Source organism: Thermobia domestica, chromosome 3 (assembly GCF_964235325.1).
Source record: "Thermobia domestica chromosome 3, izTheDome1.hap1.1, whole genome shotgun sequence".
Classification (NCBI taxonomy): Eukaryota; Metazoa; Arthropoda; class Insecta; order Zygentoma; family Lepismatidae; genus Thermobia; species Thermobia domestica.
In genome coordinates this window covers 108,088,527-108,114,071 of record NC_137456.1, presented here as the reverse complement: position 1 = coordinate 108,114,071, position 25,545 = coordinate 108,088,527, and the positions used below count along the sequence as shown (strand labels likewise).

The following is a 25,545-nucleotide window of genomic DNA, read 5'->3' as shown; positions in this document are numbered from 1 at the left end:
ATCTTCTAATTCCTACTTGGTGTTATTAAATTTGTTTTCCATAAGTAGAAGCCTTGCTTTGTATATAATTAAACACAAACAATTTGCTGAGCAAAACAATATATTCACACTTAAAAACCACATACGTGTGACAGTTTCGCCAGCACTTTGGCTTCATGAGACGCTATCAAATACTCAAGCACTATCAGGCTTCATCAGACACTATCAGATTATGTCTGATGAAGCCAAAGTGTTAGTTAGCGAAACTGTCACACGTATGTAGTTTTGTTAATGTGAATATATTGTTTTGCTCAGCAAATAGTTTGTGTTTAAATTTGTTTCCACCAGTGAACTCCAATGCGAAGAAAACTGATACTACTACGTATTTTAAGAATATAATTTATAAAAAAGAGAAAACTATTTAATTAAGAAATTTATTCTGTTCACGTTTGATCAGTTAACTGAAATAATTCTTACATTTTCATGTTCATGTTACACATACATTACCAGAAAATTGTAAAAACAATTATACACATTTGAAAAATACACTATTATAAATTTAAAGCACATTATATGTATATACAGAGGCTGTTCTAGTATGTGTGACCAACCCGTTCCTGTTAATAATGGCTTGTGTGAACAGCCATGTTCTTGCTCTCTTTGTTGAAGTACTAATCACTGAGGCTATGGAATCCAACCCTTGCTCTTGCACTGGTTTTTGATCACTGAAACGCTAAACTTCACGTTTGGTGGCATTTTCGCCCAGAAAGAAAGAGTGAGAAAAAAACACTCGGAAAAGTTATACAAGGTATTCCTCGCTAACATTGCTCCATTTGGGTAGGATTTTCGGCCCAATGAGAAAAAAAAATCTTTGGGAACTCTCACACAACACTGACAGACGTGCCAGACCAAAATCGGGCGAGTTCATGTGCGCGCGGGGCAACGAACCTCGTTTGGTCCAACATAGGTGGAACAGCCTTCTGTATTACAAGGATGAAATTAACACGAAGTTTCTCAACTAGCTGTATCTAAATTTTAATTCCAAGTTAGTAACGGGAATCACTTTCCTTCCCTTTCCCTGCGAATGAAAGTTTTTAACTATTCATTGCTACAATGAAACAGCAATTTTTATTATTATCATTATTACTAGATAGTACCAGTACTGGAATTGAAAGCTTGCTTCAGGTGGAGGATCAGGGTTGAGACTATACTTGCATTTTCCAACAATCATTATGATGTTCCATTCGATATTACCTCTCTTGTCTATTTAGTACTTTATCGCTTGGCTAATGCAAAGGAAATACAGTATTTTCTACTATTTCTGTTGATAGCCATTTTTTTCAACACTACCATGGAAGGCAGCAGAATGCTGTTCAAGTAGTGTACTAGAAGCAAATAATATACCACAACATTGGTTTTGAGATCTGTGAGTATTCATATGAGACTTCACGTGATGTTTGAGTTTAAATCGTTTCTTGCACACTTCACAAAAGAACGGCTTCTCCCCAGTGTGAGTGCGTGTGTGGATTTCGAGCAATGAACGAAAACCAAACACTTTCGGACACCAAGAACAAGGGTATTTTCTGCCAGCTGCACCAGTATAACTTTTGCTGAAAGTAAAACAATATTTTTATGCTAATGTGTTAAGCTTATGAAAAGCACAACTATTTACAAACACTGTTGTTGTTAGCTGATTTTATCGGTTGACATCAAACAATCGTAAAAGAAAACTTCCACATTTTATATGATTTTATTGATACAACTGTTATTTCACATTGGAAAATCAAAATAAGTAGTGTCTACAATTGCACGATTGAATAAATGGAATTACATGCTTGTCCTTCAGCTTTTTGAAGCAAATGCTTACGCTCGACTGGAAACGAAGCAATTACTTTTACTTACTAGTATGTGCTCCAACTGTGATCTGAATAAAGCAAAGCAAACTCCAAACTTGAAATGCTTCCGAAATATGAAGGTTCGATGTCAGCAACATCAAATACGGAAACAGTGGTATAAGTTATGAATTGAGTATAAGTTAAAACGTGTGAAAGCTGAGAAAAAAAATTAAGGGATCGGATCTATATCGTTTTTCGAAAGAAAATGTTGAATGGATAAATGATGTTTTTCTTGATGAAAGTGAAAAGAGGAGACGAAACGTTCACGTCGAAAAGAATCCGGTACATCACAGATTCAGATCATAAGAAGGATATAGATAAAAAGTGTGGTGTTGATAAGAGTACCGTAAGTAAAACAGTGAAATATGTTTTGGAGCACATACGAGAAAAGGAGATACATGGATGAAATTTCCATTGTCTAATTAAGAAATATCACAGGGCAAAGTTGAGTGTCGTGTGCGGTATTACTTTTCTGTGTTGCACCGGTACATTGGATTGCACACGTTCGCATTACGAAACGTTCCCTCCATGACTATATCAACAGAAAAGTATTTGTAATCATTTTCCACGATTACGTTTAGCGGGTGGGACACTAACTACAACGGCGCAAGCTGTTTCTGCAGTGTGTAAATTTTAAGTGTGAGGCTTGCAGTATAGTCACGCGGCAGAGATTGAAGCATTTGCTTTGATTACGGGAAATATAAGCACGAAGTAAGAGCTAGACCATATTTAAACAGATCGAATAATATTCTTTTAGTTTGTGCTCATGCTTTGACGCATTTGTTTCTGTTTTAATCGTACAGCCCAATGATTCAACGACACAATAGGAATGTATAGTCGTACTATGAACATTATGCTTATTCCAGTGTTCTTTGTCATGAAATAAGATAATAAATTCAAAGTGCTTCACATTTGTTCATATTAAAAAAAAAAATCTTTCATATCATATTATAAATGTTGCATACACCCAGTGCTACAATTAGGAAACGAGACATCTTTTTCTCCATGTTAGTTTTGGCACGCATCTTGCGTATGATACCGCTAGAGGTATAGGTTGGTGTTATGATACCTCATCACCGTTTTAACAATGAAACAAAGAGTAAATATCAAGTTCTGTGTGCACTTAGGGCAAACTCCAACGGAATCACTTGAGATATTAAAAAAGGATTACGTGACCAACTACCTTTGTCGTTGCCGTTTTTTTTTTTTTTTTTAATGGATGAGATTTCGTGCTGACAGGGACTCTATGGAAAATGATCAGTGCCCAGGGCCAAGCAGGTTTGTCAGAACAATTGAAATAATTGACAAAATTTGAGATATTTGAATGACCGAATTGCAAGTGTTAGCGTAATATCAGTCCTCGTGAGGATGAATAAAGGTACTGTTTGCTACATAACAGGAGATGATTTTAAGCTGTAGGCACGTTTCGTGCCCCATTCCTTAAAGAATGTGTAGAAACAGGAAAGAGTCCGCTATTGTATTCGTGAGTTATTAGGTAAAAAAAAAAAGTTTGTTACTACACTCCACATACTCGTCAGACCTGGCCCCTTGTGATTATTTCCCCCAAATTAAAAGCACCACTAAGTTTTTTTTTTCTCGACGCTTTCACCACCCAGACAGCAGTGGCGATAATCTTGAAACATCATTACAGTCCAATGCTTCTATAAGTCTATCATCCAAAGTTGTGTGTGGACAAAATAAGTTTCTACTTTGAATAAATCGAGGAAGTTCATTCCACTTGTTACTAGAACGACGCTGAGTAAGCCTCATAAGATTGTAATGTTAGTACATCATCCATCGGTCTGTTACTCCACACGATAATTCTTCAACAAAAACAAATTTTTGGAATGTGGTTTGGAATACATAGCTACAGCGACTAACGACCTCGATTCGTTAATGAAGTCAATCCCTTAACATCAGTATATATATATATATTTATAAAAAGAATATTTCATAAGCAAAGTAACTTTAGATAACAAAAAATAAAACATGTATTTACAAGACCTATCATAAATTATCCATCACGGTATCAACAAGAAATATTAGCAAGAGCCAGTGCTTAACGAAAACCAATTTAGAATTTTAAAAATAGTACCATACAGTATACAAAAATGATAGATAATATATGAACACATAATTATGAATATAATATTGATTTGTGTTGTATATAAAAAATAACAACCGAAAGGACTTGTAGATGTGCAACAAAACACGCGCAGGTAACGTTGGTGATATATATATTGTAATACTGAACACTCTAAGGGTTGATTCAACCTTTAAGAATTCAGCACATTAATTCCGCCACCGAAAATTAAATATATTAATTTTTAAAACAAAGGTAGGAAAGATCTGGTTTTAAAAGTTCTTCAAAATCATTCTAGGAGGAGAAATTCTGTGATGTACAACTTGGAGCTGTATGCACAATTAAGAAAAAAAAAAAAAAAAAAACTGATGACAAGAATAAGAGTCATTTGAGTATTGTCATGATGCACTTGGCAGCAACAATGCGAGTGTTAATTACTGTCTTAAGTGAACTGTTTAATAGTACTAAGTAGATTTAATATCTCTAATCTTGTGAATTAAATTTTTGTTTCCTTATAACGCAATCTACGTATTAAAAACATTATCCTATCAAGTGGCCTGCATGCTCTCCAGATCTCAATCCTATCGAGCATATTCGGTATGCTCCTGGTGGAAACATGCGTAACCCACCACCTTGAGCCCTTCCAACCTGAGCAAATCTCTTTTTTTCCGTAATGGCTCCGTATCCCTCACGGATTGCTTACCTATCTTATTCAGAGATGGATGCTAGGTATCTGCCTATTTCTCTACTCGTGGTGGCCGAATACCGCACTGACAGCCTTAGCGCTCTCATAATTCAGATTCAGATGGATTCTAAAATATTTCAGATTTTTGGACACTGTAACATACAGTTTTATACAAATTGATGTATGTTTTCGTTGTATGTTCCATCAATTCCGCATTAAAGTTTATATTATAGAATGAATTGACATATGACACGCAACAATTTTTATAGAAGGAGTTTGGCTAAGGGGATATAATTTGAACTGCTCTGTAAAAACTGTTGCAGAAGAACCGCAGGATACTGAAACATGCATATTTGGATAGGGCATATACTAGTTCTTAAGTGAAGTCGACCTGGCTAGGTAGGCCCCATAGTATTGGAGCTATGGACCCTTAAATTTCATGTTTTCATGTTTTCGGCAGCCTATAACTCCGAAAGGAAGCATTTGTGCACCCAGGTTGGCCTATACTTTTTGTCTTATCTTGGTGTCAGGAATCACCTCCCAAATTTTCCCGGTGTTGTTTTGAAACACCCTGTATATTTGTGTTACATAGCCGAAACTGTAACACAAATATATAATCTTAAAATATATATATACAGCTTTGGTCAGTTGGAGTTTTATTAGTAATCTTTAATTTTCCAAAGCTACAATGAATAATTTATATAATACTTCTATTCACAGCAGGACAGTCAACCGACCATTTTTAAACTTCTACAGAGTCCATGATTATGGAAAGAGGGGTTTCATCGTTCGGACAATCGGGATATAATGTCAACTGTCCATGGCAAACCCCATTCCAGACGGTCACGAAATATGTCCATATCTACATAGCAATACACAAATCAAAGCTGTCCCGAAGAAAATTAGGGCAAATCCTGTTACAGGAAGGAATCATGCAAAGAGAAATTTAAATATCTCCTCGATGCATTTAATTATTCATTTTCCAAAATCTACAAATAAAGTCTACAGCCAGCGGACAGTACAACTTATCATGGTAGTTTTCACTTGACTACCTGGGGTTAATATATGCACAAAATCATTAATTTTTACATAAGAACCAGCAAAAGTTCAACCATCTAAGCGATAGTGTTAGCTATTCAACTGCAAAATCTTCTGACCTTATGAAAAACAGTCGAACAAGGTAGGTCATTACAAGAGTTCAGTAACTGTATGGAGGAAAGATTGTTATAACATGGTTACAGACTCTTCACATCCATGAAAACGCGGTAAAAATCCTCCATTAAGATTTACGTTGATATTATGCTGAGGCACTGTGAAACCTTAATTAAACTCTCTTTTGTAACAGAAGCATGGATCTTCCATCAAAATCCTATACAGCCAGGATGGCTAACAAGCCTAACTAACGATGTGCATGGTTAACTTTTAAACTTGACATGACTGTCCTGGTGAAGCCCACGCTTCAATTCCCTGGACTACTGTTTCTGAATATCTGAAGCTATCCCTGACCCTTTCAAGCACTCTTTTGCTGGCAGTACATCGATCTCCGTAGAATGATTCCGTTCACAACCTTGGTTTGTAAATATACTCTTGTGATTTTTTTTTTTTTTTTTTTTTTTTTTTGTTTCTGCATCACATATTCTTTGTATGAAAACGTAAGGCAGAGTTAGGTATATGTACACGACTAACATAATTTATTACCACGAAATGCAAACAAAAGACTATATTTTGACAGAAATTTAATGTATTATTACGTTAGACACTTCTGCTATAATGATTCTGAATGCATTAACACTACGTGACGCTTCAAATTGTCATCTCTGGCAAAACGTTTCGTACATTTGTGGCAAGAAAATGGTTTCTCTCCTGTATGAACCCGAATGTGTCTCTTAAATCTGGAAGGAGTGATGCATGGCTTTCGACACCAAGGACAACGATATCTTTCTCCTCCCATATTGTTATCTGCAACATTTATATTCTCGCAGTGTTCGACAGACAGGTCAAAAGCAGGGCTGAAATAAAAATAGTTTGAACTGGTTTCATTTCAAGTACGAGATTAATAGAGTAATAGAACAGAAATAACTTTTATTAGCAAGTATTTTTCGGAATTACAGTATATAAACACTTATTTCGGGTTCATGTATTTTTTTTTTTTTGGTGGGATTCTACACCTATTAAATTATTAATATTACCTGATGAGGTCTGCAATGATGATTTTGATAAGATACGAAAACTTACATATTTGATACAATAACTGGACCGAAAGGAAAAAAAAATTCCAAATTCAGAGTAATACTCAATCCTCTCATCTTGGTAATCACCATTTTACCTGAATTTAACAACCTCAACTAGAATGTTGACCCTTTATCTCATGTTATGATAATGTAACAAACGAGAAATATGAATTAACCACACTTATTCGACGCCATTGTTTCATTTGATTAGTATCAGTGACTTTGAAAGACTTGCACCACTTACATTTTCGTTAAATGTAAAAAGTGAATGTTTCTTCTGCCAAGAAAACAATGGCTACTGTGTTTTGGGACCGTCAGAATGTTATTCATGTTGAATCTCTGGGAAGAGTACGAAAATTACTGGAGACACGTACTGCCAAACCATGGACACAATCAAAGCAGTCATGTGCCAGAAAATGAAAAGGGGCACTACGAGAGGTGGTATTGTTGCTGCACGATAACGCAAGATCACACGAAGCCTAACGAACCCGTACACACATCATGAGTTTCCAGTGGGAAAATCTGAACATCCTCTGTATAGCCCTGATTTAGCCTCTTCCGACTATTTGTTTGAACTTCTGAAGAAACACCTCTGTAGGTAGTGTTTCGATACACTGGAAAAGTCACACGAGGCTACGGTTACCTGGAACATTTCTTTGCAAAGGGCATCGACAATTTGGTGTCACGTTGGAATGCATGTTTGGACTGCAATGGTTCCCATTTTGAATGTTAGTGTGATGCCATGTGTCGCATGATACAGTTTCAGATGTTTATCTCTGCACGTTTTTCAGTAAATCGAAAATTTATCTTACTTTTTGATACATCTATGTATGTAATGCATATTTTTACGTTTAACTGCATATTTATTTTCAAATTTCAGGTTTTCCAAAGGATATTTCAAGTTTGTACTTTCTTTAATTCAAATCAGTGTAGAACTTTATCACGCATTAGTGGTGGTTTATTTTCTTTCACAGAAAAAATGATTATTTTTTCAACTAAATGGTGGTTTTACTTCATAAATCAAATACTATTGCTCGAAAACTAAATAATTAAAACAACGAAACCAAGTCATATGTATTGGCTAAAATGCACAACAGCTACAATTTCATACATGAAAAGATTATAACTGTACTAAATAGAAAGTAGTTCCTATCACGTCAATGAAAAAGGTCTGTATCTTGGAAAAAAAAAAAAAAAAAAAACAGAAAAAGAAAGAAAAATCTAAAATATAACATTCATAATTTTCTAAAAAGATTTTCTAGAAGAAAAATTTGAAAACATTGGTAGAAGTAGCTTCAAAAATTACACACGTTCTGGTTAAATTCCGTACTTTTGCAGGTTCTCAAGACTCAACCAAAAGTCCAGGTTTGTAACGTTAATATGTAGACTAATTTCCTATGGATTACATGCTTTTAACCCAACTGTAACTTATTTCGGTATGATGACTGTGATGCACGAATTTGTTTTCAGACACATTAGCGACTACTTCCTTTTTAAAAAAATATATCGGTTAGTTGGATTGGGTTTTAGCGTTCCTTTCGGCAGCGAAGCTATATAAAACTTGGACCTACAGCTTAAACTGGAATCATAACCATATGATCTCCCACTGGGAATCGAACCTGGGTCTCCTGCACTAAATACATACTAAAAGCATTTCCGATTCATGTTGACAGAATTTATTTTTTGTTTTATCTACGTGTCAAAAATCCATTCTTGCTGTTTTCTCAAAGTATTTGGAAACATCTTGTCTAACGTGGAAGTTTCGAATAAATCTTACGATGTTTAAAGTACATTTCTCGAACCAGGAGAATAAATTCAAATTCAAATAACATTTACTTGATATGCAACCCAATATGGTTTACGATTTTATTTTTTGGTATATTTTAAAAAAATTAAACATCTTACCTCAAAAAGTTAAATTTTAAAACTCGCAATCAAATCTCAGTAAGCTAACGTTATATGAGTATTAAACAGCTCACGAAGTGACATAATGGGAAACTGGTTAGGTTTTTGTGAAACTGTAATAGCACCAACATATCATTACCGAAAATTGCATTCATGAAGGTCTTCTCTAATATTTAGTAGACAGTAATTCCACTAAGAGTATTGCATCATCAACAACATGGTCAGATTCTCTCAATGTTCACATTTTGGAGCACGTTTTTGCCCGTACTAGGTTCTCAATGAAATGTATTGAGTTGGTGCGAATATGTCCGTTCCGAGTTTGCCATTTCCAAGGGGGGAAAAATGAAAACTACAATACCTGGTTAATCAAAACAGTCGCTGTCTGCAACAAAACACTTACTTTTGCCTTCGTTCAGCCAACAACTTGATTCAGTGGCGAAAGAAGACGGAGTGTGCGATGCGAAGAAGTCCTCAACCGCACGTTGCACCGCCCAATCAGGGATGGTTTTCCCTAATAAGAAGTGATCAAGTTGCTGGAAGAGACAGTAGTCAGTGAAAGAGATATTGGGGGAATACGGTAGGTGTGGAAGGGTTTCACACTACAACTCATGGAAGCATTTGCCGTCGTTTGAGCGAGGTGGCCGAACATTATAATGCAACATGAGGACACCACCTGCTGACGATTGCTGGATGAATGCGGGTAAGTTTGCGATGTAATTCATAAAGTTCGGTACTGCAACGATTTGCACCGATAGTTTCACATGGCCTGAGAAAGGCATCATGATAACTCTCTCCATAAATCACAATATTGGCAACAACACAACTTCCGGATGGAGAGAGTTTAGGAAACTGTCGTGGATATTATCGCGAACCAACCACTGGCCTCCCATCTACGACTGCTATAGCAGATCCAGCGAATTTTCCCGATTCCTTACGGAGACCCCTAAGTCCAACCTTATCTCCTTATCGATTGCACGGAGCCGCGGAACAACAGTAGTATGGTGCAACACATCTACAATGGCACGATCTTTTCCGGCGGTCTGCTTCCACGGTGTTCCTGAGGAGCTCATCCGAATATGATGTTGCTCGGCGCCCACTGGATTCATTTTGCAATCCTGTCACCAGAACGAAATTCGACAAACCAACAGTGAATAGTTAGTTCATTTGCCATTCCTGTCCCAAATGCACTGTTAATGTTAATCGCAACTTGCTATGAATGTCTCAATTTGGTTACACCAATCTGTTTGCTGGACGTGTACTGAGTTTGTGACGTTACGTCACACGTTTGGTTGCTTGTAAGTTTAATTCATCTATGCACTTGGATATTACATTTCACTTGGATCATTTCACAAATATTTTCCTTATTCATGTGCATTTATAGCCCACTTCCTTTGCCATATAAAGCATGCAGCGGGCACTTAACTGCATATATATATATATATATATATATATATATATATATATATATATATATATATATACCGAAGGCAACAAAATTCCGGGACCATACACTATCTTCGGTACGAGTAAAAATACGAAAAAATGCAGAGAGGAAAGTTAATGGAAATATGAGGTTTTCAATCTAGAATGGTGGAATTCTTTTAATATCACCAGTCATTTGGACCTTACACTGGTAATGCGCCCAATATTAAATGAAAATACAACGTTACGAGTTCAGGTTGGTCCAACGGAACGTGAGGTCATGCAAAAAAGACACGAAAAACGTGGATATTGTGAGGGAACCTAGAATACCTCGAATCAAATCCCCAACAATTCTGTATTGTGGGTGTCGTGAGAATAGCTTGCTGTACTGGAATCGTTGATTTTATTTAGCATTGGGCGATTACTAGTGTGGAGCCCAGATGGTTGTTGCGATTGGAAAAATTCCACCATTTTAGATTGAAAACCATCTATTTCCAACCACTTTTTCTCTTTCCATTTTTGTCGAATTTGTATTCATAACGGAGATAGGCTATGGCCCTAGATGCGGTATATGTATACAGGACGATAATAAACTATGTCGACAAATTTTAAGAGGCGATTCCTCACATCCAAATAAGAAAAAAAGTTCATATGGACCTATGGCGAAAAGTACATAGTTTCAGAGCTAGGGCTGTCCAAAATCTCGAAAAAGCCGAATTTCAAGAGGCCGTATTTCGAATTCGAGAGACTGTGGATGGTGGTACTTATCAGCATAAAGGAAATCACACATATGTAATCACACAAAAGTGAATATTTCATTAATGTTCAATGGGTGTACACATTATTCCCTGCAGGGTGAAATTCCCAGACATGCCATCAACCTAATTTTGAGATATACTCTGACTTTATGATTGGTCTAAAGTAGGCAAACGATAAGCCTTAATAGCAGTGAACACGGAATCCTTTGGCGCGATGTCGGAAGTGTTAAGGATCGTCAGCAGCACGGTTTCTCGTACTCGGGAAAACGCATGGTGCGTTATTTTCTTTCACGTGTGTAAGTGAAGAAATCGTGAAATATGCCGTGACGAAATACATATCATTACATGTTATTCCGAACAAAAAGAAACATGGAGCTGCCGGGTCCTAACACTTCCGCCTTCCCCCCAAAGCATTGGATGTCCATTGTTGTCAAGGTTTACCTCCTGCCTCCTTTGGACCCTTCTTGAAATCAGGGTATATCTGAAAACTCTATTGAAAACATATCTGAGAATTATACCCTGTAGGGAATACCCTCTACATCTATTGACAATTGATGAAATATGCACTTTTAAATCATGCATGCGTGGCTTCCTTTACGCTGATAAGAACCAGCATCCACAATCTCTCCAATTCGAAATAGGGCCTCTTGAAATTTGGCTTTTTCGAGATTTGGGACAGCCCTAGGTCTGAACCTATGCACTTTTCGCCATAGGTCCATATGAACTTCTCTTATTTTGATGTGAGGAATCACCTCTTACAGTTTGTCGGTATAGTTCATTAACACCTTTGTATATATATGAGGGCGAGGAGTGGAGTAGGGAAAGTGTGACATGTAAAAATCTTAGAAAACATCGATATTAGTGTGCAATTCATAGTTTTCGAACTCGATTAGGTCAAGATTAATAGTAACACTCTCGATGCCGTTTAAGTACACATTCATCCCTATCAGTATGGGGAGGTGAACGGTGGACGGAAGGACTGACAAGTAAAAATAGCCAAAAACGATCGATATTAGTGTGCAGTTCATAGTTTTCGGGATAAATAGTGACCCTACCGATGGCGTTTAAGTTCAGGCCACATCAGCATGGGTAGTGATGGTGAGACTACGGTTTTTATCACTGTACTTTTATTGAAATGCGTATCATACGGGGAGAAGGGGTTGAAATACTTGCATAAACATACCCCGTGCGGGGAACAGCTATTGCACTAGTATATATCAAGGTCGTCTACAGTCACAGTAAATCGTTTCTGAAAGAGAACTTCGGGTATTTTAACAGAAATGACTGTTTCTAGCACATTTCTGAAACAAATATTCACATTTTGAAAAATCTAATTATTATATAAAACAAAATTTTGCTTCTTCGTAGTCCATATACAATGTTGTCATAAGTCTTGCAATATTCTGGTACACAACATATCTGTATTTATTACAATACAATGAATGCAAGTTAACATTCAAAGTATAGCGCCTCATGTATATCTGCAGCTGCCTTTCCAGCTTCTCGATTCAATGTCGATACCATGTCTTGTCTTTAGAGGCAAAGTCATACACTGCTGTTTTCATTTCCTGCTGGTTGGTGAAACATCGTGATTTCAGTAAGTGTGCATTGACCGTAACAGGTGGTAATCACAAGGGACAATGTCAAGACTATATGCCGGATTCGACATAAGTTAGATGCCAAGTTCCTGAATTTTTTTTTTTTTTTTTTTTTTTTTTTTAGCCGAGTGTGGTTTTGCGTTATCCCGCTGTAGCAGGCGCGCTTTCGGCTCATCAATGCAGGATTTTTTTTTTCTTTGGAAAAGTACAGCATACATTTGCTTCAACTGTTCGGAATAAAACTTGGCATTAATGGTTCGACCGTTAGGAATGAACTCAGAAGGATTTATTCCCCCAAAGTTCTCCCACGCACAGATCACTGTTTAATGCTCGAAACAGTTCTGACGGTCTGTTCTGGAAGCTGCACTTACTCGAACACTTGCGTTTCAGGAAACGCATATCATGCGAATTTTGTAGCAGTTGTCGGCATACGTCTATTCTCCTCTCGGTCTGAGTTGGGGGTCAACTCACTGGCACAATGTGGCAGCTCCTGATGGTTTTGAGTTCGTGAAAGTGAGCACTACAGTGACCTGGGACATGCCGAGTTCGATTGACAATCGTCAGATGCTGGTTGACAGATTTTCCCCAATGAAGTGTCATATGACCTCAGAATCTTTTACCTTACGGCGGATGGACTTTGGTTGATCTTCGAAAATTTTATAACCTGCATGAAATTGCTGGAACCAGCGAGTGGCTGTGTTGTGGTTCACTACACCTTTCCCTTCTCATGACTTAATGTTTTGGGTTGCTGCTGTAGCGTTATAACTGAGTTCGAATTTATACAATAACGATTTAGATATCAGATACATATTCGTAAGTACTCATCGTCACTGCTACTAAAAACTAACTGAAGGTACTGACGGAGTAGCAGCCTCCGTCACACATCTCTTGGGCAAATTTGACCTTGTACTTACAATCGTTCAAGGTGTATTCACGCGCCTGCTGTTTGGGTTGTGGAAATATTGCAAAACTTATCACTTATCTTTGTAGTAATATACACAGATATAATATCTTCTATACTGTTGAACCTTTAAATAAAAGAAAAAAAGACAACATTCGCTTTGTGACCTTACTCTCTTTCTTCTCAGCAAGCTTTAATGCACATCCAGTATGTTTATCAAAAAGAAACAAACAAGCAAAAAGATTACGATTGACCTTAATTCGTGACAAATATGATGACCTGAAATACATATATCCTAGATATTTATTTTATTTCTAAAAGTCCATAATGTATGAAAATAACTCGAGTCTAATTAATAATAAATATTTATTCCTCTGTTCAAAATTAAAGTTACATCCATATTATACATATCTAAACGGCGTGACAAACATCTTGGCATTTGAAGGCGGCGCTTCAAGTTCCCTTTAAATGCTGCTAGCAAATGAGAGGCCAGCGGTATTGCCACGTTTATTTTGCACACATCCACGTCTATCCCCTGTCACCTGATCGCGCTGTAGTTTGTCTGCTTACCCATAGACACACCCCTTTACCACTTGGCAACATCACACCAGAGCTTGCGTTTTATTCGTTTACCTGAAATGTCAAGATGTTTGTCACAGACCTTAGGTACACCCATTATAAGGATACATCAATTGTAAAAAAACATTATTGGATTGATGCGAAGAAAATATCCGATCATTTCCAGCCGCTAATAGACAAACGGTATATAGTGATCTTATTCCTGGCTACGTAATGACAGAAAACATACGGTGAAAAGTATTAATGCGAAAATGAGAACATGCCTAACGACTGATGCGTAAAACAGCCATGATGTAAAAATTGGTGTGATAAATTAACATATTGACATATTCCTATGTGCGTGTTAATGCAAATACCACTGTAAGCAATAATACTACGACGTATCCTTTTTGTGGTACAGAGTTTGTTTCACACAAACCTGCACCTCAAAATGTATTCAAGTTTTACGACGTATATCATGGGAGTCGCGTTAATATTAGGTACATAGAGAATATAGGGTGGTCTATACGTGGTTTCAACTTTGTACTTTATTTTTGCGAGATCCATCTTGATGTTGTCCTTTCATCTGCATAATTGATGGTAATCAATACATATTTGATGTCTTCCTAATAGATGTCTTTTCCGATTTCGTTCCTAGTTAAAATTTTCAAAGCATCCCTACTTGCTTCCATTCTGGCTACATGGCCTGTCCACCTGAGCCTCGTAGACTTAATGACACTACAAAGTTTGGTAATCAATATAAATTATCCAGTTCCTCGTTATGGAGTTCCCGCCATTTTAATCATCTTGGGTCCAAATATTCGCCTCTAAGCGACAAGTATCACAATCATACAGCACAACAGTCATAATTATTGTTTTATATCTGGTGCCTTCCATTTCAATTCAGGCAGAGCATGTACCATCACCATCTCAGATATTGTTGAAACTTTTTTTATAGCAACTAGACATGCTTTTAAGAGACCCATATTTTTTTGTTTTGTCGAAAAAAATTTTCCCGCCAAGTAATGGGCCATCAAAGACAGGGAGTACAATTTATGAATTGTAGAAGACATGGAAAATGGTCAACTTCGGAGTCTCACCATTCGGCTATGGAGACAGGTAGAGCTATAATTCTTGTTGTGGTATGTACATAGGGATATAAATAAACTATATTTTATTATAGTTTGGTTTGCTCATGCGTATCTTTTTGTACATAAATTAACAAATGAACGTAAATTTATCTGAAAAGTCGAAGTTTGCGAATTTTTTTCGAGCACTTCCGGTTCGAATTTTAAAATTCTGTTTTCACGGTTGGTAAGACCTGGTTACCCGCTTCCCGAAAAAAAATTTTGAATCGCTTCTGTGTGCAACCGTTTTGTCGCAAAAAATTCGAGAAATTGTAAAATTTTCAAAAGTCGCCATTTTTGGGCGCCATTTTCTCGAAAACACCATCTTTTAAAATTCTGAAATTTTGTCAGATGGTTCAACTTTACATGAATAATAAACACACCAAATACCATTCTCGACCAATGCTTCATGAATTAAGTGCAGCCTTTTAAAGTTAGCGAAATTTCGTTAAATTTGATGTCACAGTTAGCAACACTGGGAACGATAAAAGTGCAATGATTTGATGATGTTTGTGGTTCACATTCATTAAATGAAGAATAAAAGGTTTTCTTGACTGTTTTTTTCTTCATTATTTTGATCAAGAAGGCTCTCAAATAGTAAAATGAGCCTCCCCCTACTCCTCCGTTTTCTTAAACCGAAATAATCTGAGGTGGAAATTACGATTACGAAACACACAAATTTTAAGTTTACTTGAAATGGCCATCTAATAAATTCTGATGATCTACAAAAAGCCTTAACTATTACCTCAATGATGATTTGGAATGCTCCAGATAAAGTCTCAATTAAGTGCGATGTCATTACAGTGATCGAAAAAGGGCAAAAAGTTAAAAAAAAATCGAAACGTTTTCTTACGCGTTCCAAAGAAATTTACTGACTTTTTAAACAGAACAATTCCAACATAAGAATGGGTCACTCGGAATTTTACAGTATTCGACTAAAGTGGGTCAGTCCGCAACCTGCGAGGGAAGTGTGTGTGTGTGTGTGTGTGTGTGTGTGTGTGTGTGTGTGTGTGTGTATTGTGCAAATTTTAAGTTAGCTGCTACTGCGTTGCTACAAATCAAAGGTGCTGCCTGTATTAAAGCTGTCATGAGTGACCTATTTCTTTAGTAGTATGATCGGTAGAAAATGACAACTGTCTTCTTCAAGAATGTAGTGAATGTCCTGGAGTGGAAGGAGTAAGTGTGGAATCTTTAATTATTGATCCTGATGAAAATGAAAGTGTTACGTATGCCATATGGGAAAACAATAATCTCGTTAAAAAAAAAGTTTCTGTTTTCGTATCGTCCATTGCTTGTTTAACTGTAAGAATTGTAATTCATGACTACATCAAGAATTAATTGCTACCGAAAAGCACCGTATAAAATTTCAAGATACAAATTCTATTTTACTTCATGTGGACTTCACTGAAAACTGGACTGTTATTCTAAAAAGTGAAATTCAGAGTTACCACCGGAATATGAAACATCTGACAGTTTTGTTGTAATAAACGACGATAAAACACACGATTCGGAACATATACTCATAACCATAGACAAGATTCTAAAAATACTCGAAGAAAAGCGAAAATATACTTTATAGAAAAAGGTTTGAATACGAGAAAATAAGTGTCTACAATTTCCCAAACCGTGTCAGTGATTTCTGATGGCGCTGCATCCCACTTTAAAAATAGATTTAAGATCTTCGAGATGCAGACAGGTCCAACAAAGCAGTGGTTTTGCAGTGAAACCGGCCATGCATGGTCTCTGCGACGGTATTGAGGGGGGGAGGGGGAGGTGTAAAGAATGTGGCAACGTGGCATAACCTTAGGCAAATACAGATACACAGTATTAAAACCGCAGAAGACAAAAAAATGAAATGAAATCTTTTAAGTTTTACGTCTCACGATTATGCCGGTTAGGCTAAATTAGACTGTGATTATGAGAAATGAATGAAATGCAGTAAGTGGGAGGAAACGGGATAACCCCAAGAAAACCCACGAGCACGGTGTTTGTCCACCACAAAGCCCACACGGCACGATCTGGGATCGAACCAGGGACCCCAATCACCGGAGATGAACGCTCTACCACTGAGCCACCGCGCCCCCACTAAAACCTCAGATGAATTCGTGAGTATAGTGCAAGTACAAACTCCGGGTATTACTCTCGTTTTGTTGCCTGGAACTGAATTCGACGACTTCCGGAAGAAAAAAAGGGAAAGTATGCGACCGGTAACTGGTATTCAACGAAGTCATCTTTGGCTTTCGGAAAATGGCGAAGTTTTTATGGCAGTAATGGGTCACCATGAACTAACTTCATGCTTCCCCCAAAATCGAACTTCTGCAATTCAAAGTATGGATTTAAGAAATCTGCAAAAAGGAACTTCTGTTACATACATATGTGTATGATAACCAGTGGTGCGTAGCAGAAATATTATGAATAAATCATGAATTACGTGAAGTTGAATTACGTGCTGTTTATGCTTCCACATGGACGTTCAGCATTTGTGACTATAGACAATGTGCTACGCAGAGGCGGATCCAGGACGGACTTCTGGAAGGGGAGGGGGGTATATTGCTACTTAGAGCTACGAGCTCCAAACTCTGAGATCGGTTTTATTTATATTTAAAATAAAAAAGTTTCTTCCCACTAGATCCACTCCTGGACAAGTTGTGAGTGAGCCAACACCTATGGAGCACCTGCACGGTTACATGCTATTAGACACCAATCAAGCAAATGATTGGTCCATGTAAAAAATAAAAAAAATCAGTGAAATTTTGTTTCCGAAGACCATTTTAGGTAAGTGAACTTGAAATTTGTGCGTTTCGCAATCGTAATTTCCACCTCAGATTATTTCGGTTTAGGAAAACGGAGGAGTAGGGGGAGGCCCATTTTACTATTTGAGAGCCTTCTTGATCAAAATAATGAAGAAAAAAACAGTCAAGAAAATCTTTTATTCTTCATTTAATGAATGTGAACCACAAACATCATCAAATCATTGCGCTTTTATTGTTCCCAGTGTTGCTAACTGTGACATCAAAGTTAACGAAACTTCGCTAACTTTAAAGGCTGCACTTAATTCATGAAGCATTGGTCGAGAATGGTATTTGGTGTGTTTATTATTCATGTAAAGTTGAACCATCTGACAAAATTTCAGAATTTTAAAAGATGGTGTTTTCGAGAAAATGGCGCCCAAAAATGGCGATTTTTGAAAATTTTACAATTTCTCGAATTTTTTGCGACAAAACGGTTGCACACAGAAGCGATACAAATTTTTTTTCGGAAAGCGGGTAACCAGGTCTTACCAACCGTGAAAACAGAATTTTAAAATTCGAACCGGAAGTGCTCGAAAAAAATTCGCAAACTTCGACTTTTCAGATAAATTTACGTTCATTTGTTAATTTATGTACAAAAAGATACGCATGAGCAAACCAAACTATAATAAAATATAGTTTATTTATATCCCTATGTACATACCACAACAAGAATTATAGCTCTACTTGTCTCCATAGCCGAATGGTGAGGCTTCGAAGTTGACCATTTTCCATGTCTTCTACAATTCATAAATTGTACTCCCTGTCTTTGATGGCCCATTACTTGGCGGGAACATTTTTTTCGACAAAACAAAAAAATATGGGTCTCTTAAAAACATGTCTAGTTGCTATAAAAAAAATTTCAACAATATCTGAGATGGTGATGGTACAATTTTATATTTTTTTGCCTGAGTTGAAATGGAAGGCACCATCTTTTAAGCTTCAAATTCTTCGACAAAATTCGCGAAGGAAAAAGAGTTTAGATTGAATAATACCACAAATTGTTTGTAATCACTTATTAGTTAACATTTAATTTCGTCGTGGATATGGTTTTGGTCTGTTAAAGTTGACCTTAGATATTTGAAAATATCCACTTTGTCGAACGTATCCATAATTTGCACTATTACGATCACGACGGATTCCCAAATATTTAGTTATATCTGAATTTACTTTTTAAACCCATTCCCTGTAGACGTTTAATCAAATCTGCCGTGACTCAATTTCTTTCTATTGCCCTCATATCATCCCAATCAGACTGACATCATCAGCATTAGCCATAACCTACTGACTGTCATTCAGTTCAAGGCTCTGGTTGCCACTTTCCTTAAAGCGTATTCAAGAACAAAACTGAATAATAATGGAGACAATGCATCTCCTTGTTTCAGGCCATTCTCGACGTGAAAGCTCCTGGACAAGTATTTCTCTAATTCGGACTTTACTTTGGGTTTCATTTAATCACATCTTTATTAATCTAACCAGCTTTTTCGGTATACCAAATTCTGTAAGATTGTTGTACAATGTTTCGCTCCTAACCGAGTCGTAGGACTTCCTGAAATCAATACATAATTGATGTACCGAGATATTGTATTTCCAATTATTATTATTATTATTATTATTATTATTATTATTATTATTATTATTATTATTATTATTATTATTATTATTATTATTATTATTATTATTATTATTAGAGTATTTGACGAATGGTAAATATCTGGTCGAAACTTGATCGATTTCACCTAAATCCGCAGGGATTATCTCCAATAATTTCATCTGTTTATAAGGTCAATCTTGCTAACACAATATTTGAGAGAATTTTATAGGATGTTGACAAAAGAAAGATGTCTCGGTAATTATTACAATCAGTTTCGTTCTCTCTCTTGTAAATTGGAGCAATGATTGATTCTTTATACTCTTGTGGCAATACCTCCTTGTTTCAAATGAGGAGGGTGAATTTGTCTATCTCGTTACACCATCTATTCCCTTCAGTAAAATTAACTCAGAGGGAATTTCGTCTACACCTGGAGATTTGTGTTTCTTTAATTCCTTTATAGTAATTTCTATTTCTGTTCGGCAAGCTCTGAAATATACAATTCTGCTATATGTATATCACTTTCTCCACAAACATTATTTTTTAGTTGCGTGTTGAGAAAATTGTCAATGAAATCTTTCCATTTATTCAAAATAAAATCCATATCCGTGAGAATTGTTCCGTTCACTTTCTTTACTACATACGCGCGAGGTTGATAATCTTTCTTAAATTTGTTAATGGCTTTATACACGTCCGAATATTTTTGTTCTTCAAGTTCAATAATTTTAGCTCTCTAAACATTGTAATAGTCAAAGTTTACCGCCTAATGTCAATGAAATTTTGAGCAAATTTATCGTTCGGATCTTATAACCAACGCGGTTTTTCGTTTTCTTTCCTCTGCTAGTTTAGTGCACTTCTAGTCGTCCCATGGTTTCTTCCTATGTATTTTCACGTGCTTCAGTATTTTTTCCCCCTGGAATTTTAAGCTATTCCCACCTTAACCCAACTATCATCAACACTAATGCATTCCAAATCATTTAAAACCAAGAATCCATTGGACATTTCAATCTGGTATTCCCTCTCCCCTGATCTTCCTCTAATTTATTTAAATTAAATCTCTCCATTATCAAATGCTTATTATTTTCTTTTTCAACGATAACCCCAGCCCCCTTTTCTTATAATTACTGCTAACATGTAATAGTTGGTATCAGTCAGCTCCTCTAAATGACCGAAAATGAATTTTCGTGGACTGCCTTCTATCTACTAAAATTTTATAAATCTAATTATGTGTTTTTCCATCTGCTGAGGCTTAAGTATATTTAGGAAAGTCGCGATGAATTAATTTTATTCTCTTCAGGATAAGGTTTTTGGATGTTGCAAAGTTCGCGCGTCTAACGTCGTAGTTATTATCTTCATTATATAAACTTTCGTTCCCTATAATCGGTTTGATAATATCCTCTTGTTTCCTTTGTCTTGAATTCCTTTAATAGAAATCTCATATGGCATCGCGGAAGTTTGTGAAATACACGTCTACTTCTTCGTAAAAACTATTCTTTACAGTGTCATCCTTATCTCCTGAAACATACACATTTAGAACGATATCGCACCACCAATCCTTAAGAGTAATAAAAGGAAGTCTATTATTAGCAGATACAACACGTTCAATTGCTGATATTCGTTTGTGAACAAAACAGAAACACGTTCTAGTGTGATATTTTTATTCCTTTCCCCATGAAAGTCGTACAATTTTTCATCTGTACCGCTCCTTTTCTACCCCACTTAACTTCCTGAATTCCTGCAGGTTCATCCTATATTTCTCTAACTCACTCGTTATGATTTTAATGCGCCTACCCTATAAGATTTCTTACATTAACCCCTCTCTGTCTCAATCATTCAACCACTGAGATTATCCATATAAAGCAAGGAGACATTGATAATTTCTAATGAAAGATTCAAGTACATAATATGCGAGAGGTGGCAATCTATCAGCTCATGATATCAATATGACAGCAATCTTGAAACCCACCACCTCAGATTCAACTTGTTCTTTCTAAATGTATTGGTGAGCATACGATACATCGAACCATTGGAGAATATCTCCAGAAAAAGAAATGTTGTACTAAAGTTTTACATTATGTGAGCTATAATATTTACTCATTATCATTCCCTCGTGTCAAAGAAATCGTAAAATAAATAAAAATAAAATAATAAATCAGTTAAGTGCCAATAATAAATTTGTTCTTTATGAATTTAAGCGCCACCCACCACTACATCATTGACATTACCAGTATACAATAATAATTCTAATTTATTTTTATGAATGATTAAACATTCTCCAATATGATATGACAAGTAAAGTAAATTCGAGATGATAGATTCCTGAAACTCAATAAGTTGATAATGATAAATTTAGAATCTTTTACGAACCAGGACATTTCAATACTATTTGTCAACTCGTTTTTCTTGCCTATAAATGGGCCCATGCATGTATAAACCATATTTCTATTTATTAAGCATCAACGAGCGCTATTAACATAAGACTTTTAAGTCGTGCCAAGGAGAACATATTATCTATATATATAAAAGAGAACGTACAAATCCTTTGTCCGCTCATCACGCTAATACGGCTGAACCAATTTCTTTTATTTTTGGGGGGTTATTAGGATTTGGACCCTAGATGGTTTTTATCATATCACTTTAATTTTCAATTACCAGTGTCTTGAGATAATTGACCATTCAGGTGTCCATTACGTACAAATCCTTTGTTAGTTCATCATAGGTATAAAAATAAACGTATTTATATGCAACCCGCATGACCGTGTCACTCGGCGGGTTAACATACATGACAGGCGTTATAATGGTTTTTATCATATCACTTGAAAGCGAAAAAGTAAAAATTATCTAAGTAACAAAGTTTATTGCGTTCGGGGGTGACCGCAGCGAAGCGGGGCGGGTTAACATAAATGACAGGCGATATAATGTTAACATTTACTGCAATCTTCTATGGTTTTTATCATATCACTTGAAAGCGAAAAAGTAAAAATTATCTAAGTAACAAAGTTTATTGCGTTCCGGGGTGACCGCAGCGAAGCGGGGTGAACGCTGCTAGTTGCTTGATATAAAATTATTTCCATGGCAATTTTGTGAGTCATATGTTTTGGCTTGGCACAACTTCAAAACATTTTTTATAGATAGTAGTAATATACTATTTTCTGCTTCCAAACGGTTATTATTATTATCATTATCTGTATTTTTTGCGCTTTTATTTTATTTATTTATTATTATTTTCTTTTTGCCCTTTAGTGCATTTTTCTGAAGTCGATTCATATTTTTAAAGAAGTTTTTATTTTCTGTTTTTAGTGTGTTTATGAAATTAATCATATTTATTTCTTATTTTTATTTATTTATTTTTTTTAACGTTACCCAATAGCTTAGTTAGATACCTTAACTAAAAGTAGGACAAACTCCCTATAAAATGGGTCTCCCTACGAAATATTAAATGGGTCTTCCTAATAATTAACTATCAAATTATTGAAACTTTTTATTATTATTATAGGTGACAGCCTTCCTTGAAAATAGCTCACTACGTTAGTGAAAACCGTAACAAAATATCACGTAGTCTAAAATGTAGTTGGCCTTTTGCGCATGAGATGGCCTTAGTGTCTCAAATTGCAAAGTATATTATACAGAATATACATAATTCTGTATAATAATCGCAGCGGGTTCGGCCTAACATCGTTTACCAGCTGTTAGTTGAGGCTAGTACATATGGAAAGTATTGAAATTCTTAGATTCAGACATAAGATATTGCGCCGCGAAGATGAGTGTACTTTCCACAAAATATGTCGTGGAATGATGGGAATTCTCGCACGATTATCCCAACTGAAACCTTTCATTGCTAAAAATATCTTCAGTGTTGTTGGAAGAGACTGCAATCAAGAGGAGAATAGTTAACAATGGCATTCAGCGGTGTGTACAAAGGCATGCAGATGAGCGGGAAAAGGCAGTGTGTTTCCATTCCCCATACAGGATCCAAACCTGGCACTCTGGTATGGAAAGCAACAAAGCTATAATTCTAATCTTATTCAGTAGAATATGAGTTGGGGAAATATGAGTAATGTCGTACAATCGTGACGTAGTCAATCTGCCCTCCTAACTTCACTGGATACTTTGCAGGATTCCATTCTCCAGAAGAATAATGCTCATTCTCCTGCTACCAGAGCAACCTTACGTACTTTACTCGATATTTGCCTTTTACTGTGGCCTGCTAGGTTTGTGCACCTATTCTCTATCGAGCACGTGTGAGATATAATGGGATCATGCCTGTCCAGAAGCAGGCATCGCAAATGATCGTCACTCAGCTACGTCTAGATCGGTAGTGGAATGCGTGGGATAGCATTCCCTACACATTAATCATTTTTACGACTGACTATTTGTCAAAACGATTGATTATGTGGTCACTTAAGGTGATTGCACGTGGTTTATTGCGAGTACTGTTATAAATGAGAATGAAAAAGTGCATATTTCCGCGTGGCATGCCGTGTTGGTTGATTCAATTTATGTGTGTATATCATCATTATTACGTTTTTATATGCATAAATTCCCAGACTTTCTGGTACTGTACAGTACATACCTATACTACTCTTGACAGTTTTTAAGTGTAGAAAATTCAGAACTTTTGTAGCTCACAGCAGCTTGTAAAGTTTGGAAATTGGGACACACTTCTAAAAATTTAAGCTTTTTTTTTTAACTAACTTTATTCTTTCAAATAACGCGGTACATTAATTGGAAATATATACTCTGTGTATGTTTAAAGAATTAACCTGAATTTACACTGGTAAAACTCTCATAATTCAGTTCTTCATATTTCACTTCAGTATATTCAAAAGCAATACACCTATTAACGAAACTTGATAGCTCAGATTTCTATCGGTATTATGTATATCAAACACGTTCTAACATCAACTGTACTGCTAAAAGAATGTCTTTTCATAGCATCGGACATTTCAATCGCAACAACCCTACAAGTGACAGAATAAAGTTACAGCGGAAAACAAATCAACATTCTAGTAATTAAGCTCCGGTCACCTATGGTTTTATCCAATTCTAGGTACTACATGTTGATACTCAGTAAAAGAAAGTACCAAAATTACGGGAAAATGCACATGCTAACAAGATTTCTTTCAACGTTATTACAAAATTGATTTATCACTATTGATAATATGTGACGATTAATTGGCGTTACGTTAAATTTGACAAAAGTTCCTTGCTATCTTCACAACAATCTCGATAGCAAATGAACTCTTTAATATTATACAGAAAGTCAAGCAGCATTTTAACTTCTTTATGTTTAAAGATTTTTTTATACATAAATCACCATTTCGATTAGTTAATGCTGTGTCAAAACAGTTAAAAGTCAGCTTAACTATAATATATCAAACATTTTAAAACAATATACACCATTCAAAATGGTGTTGCGTGAAATGGGCTCAAACACATGTACAGACCTGCTCAAAGACATCTGACCACCATCTTTCTCTCAAAAGTTCTGTACTTATTGGTGAGATGTTTCGATAAATAAATTTGTCATAGACATTTTACTTTATAAAAGTACGTCTATGTTTTACACTTTTGTACCTACCAATGAAGTTCTTGAATTTTCAGAGCAACGAGGATGGGTAAAATGTTTATAAAACAAATATTTCTCATCATAATATTATCAATTCATTATGGAATAGAAACATTATATTTGTGTGCCACCATATGTATCAAATTATGATCATCCAAACGGGCTCTAGTTGCGAAACTTCTGCTGCACTGCTTGCAATAGAATGGTTTATGTGGACCATGGACATTCATATGATCCTTCAAATGGTCTTTCCTCTTGAACCGGCGTTGACATATCTGACAGGCAAAAGGTTTTTCTCCTGTGTGAATTCTAACATGTCTTGTGAGTTGCGAAGGTGTTGGAAAACGCTTCCAGCAATAACAACAAACATAATTTTTTCCAATATATGGAGACCAAGTAAAGCTTTGAATATCATACGGTGGACCTGTAGCAGCAGTGCTGAAAATAAAACAGT

The 25,545-nt window shown here is 36.0% G+C and overlaps 1 protein-coding gene across 13 annotated transcripts in view; it reads right to left on the bottom strand.

Moving 5' to 3' along the window:
- Positions 1-25,545, bottom strand: part of LOC145680653 (uncharacterized) — a 197,969-nt gene that overhangs the window by 97,822 nt on the left and 74,602 nt on the right. Inside the window, exon 4 of one of the 13 annotated variants that reach the window (XM_081751426.1) lies at positions 412-1,589. The exons of 8 other annotated variants lie outside the window; for them this stretch is intronic. In XM_081751426.1, coding sequence (XP_081607552.1) covers positions 1,295-1,589 — 295 coding nt within the window. In that variant the 3' untranslated portion in view covers positions 412-1,294. 4 more of the 13 variants (XM_081751428.1, XM_081751422.1, XR_014130655.1 and 1 more) reach the window with 4 other exon arrangements.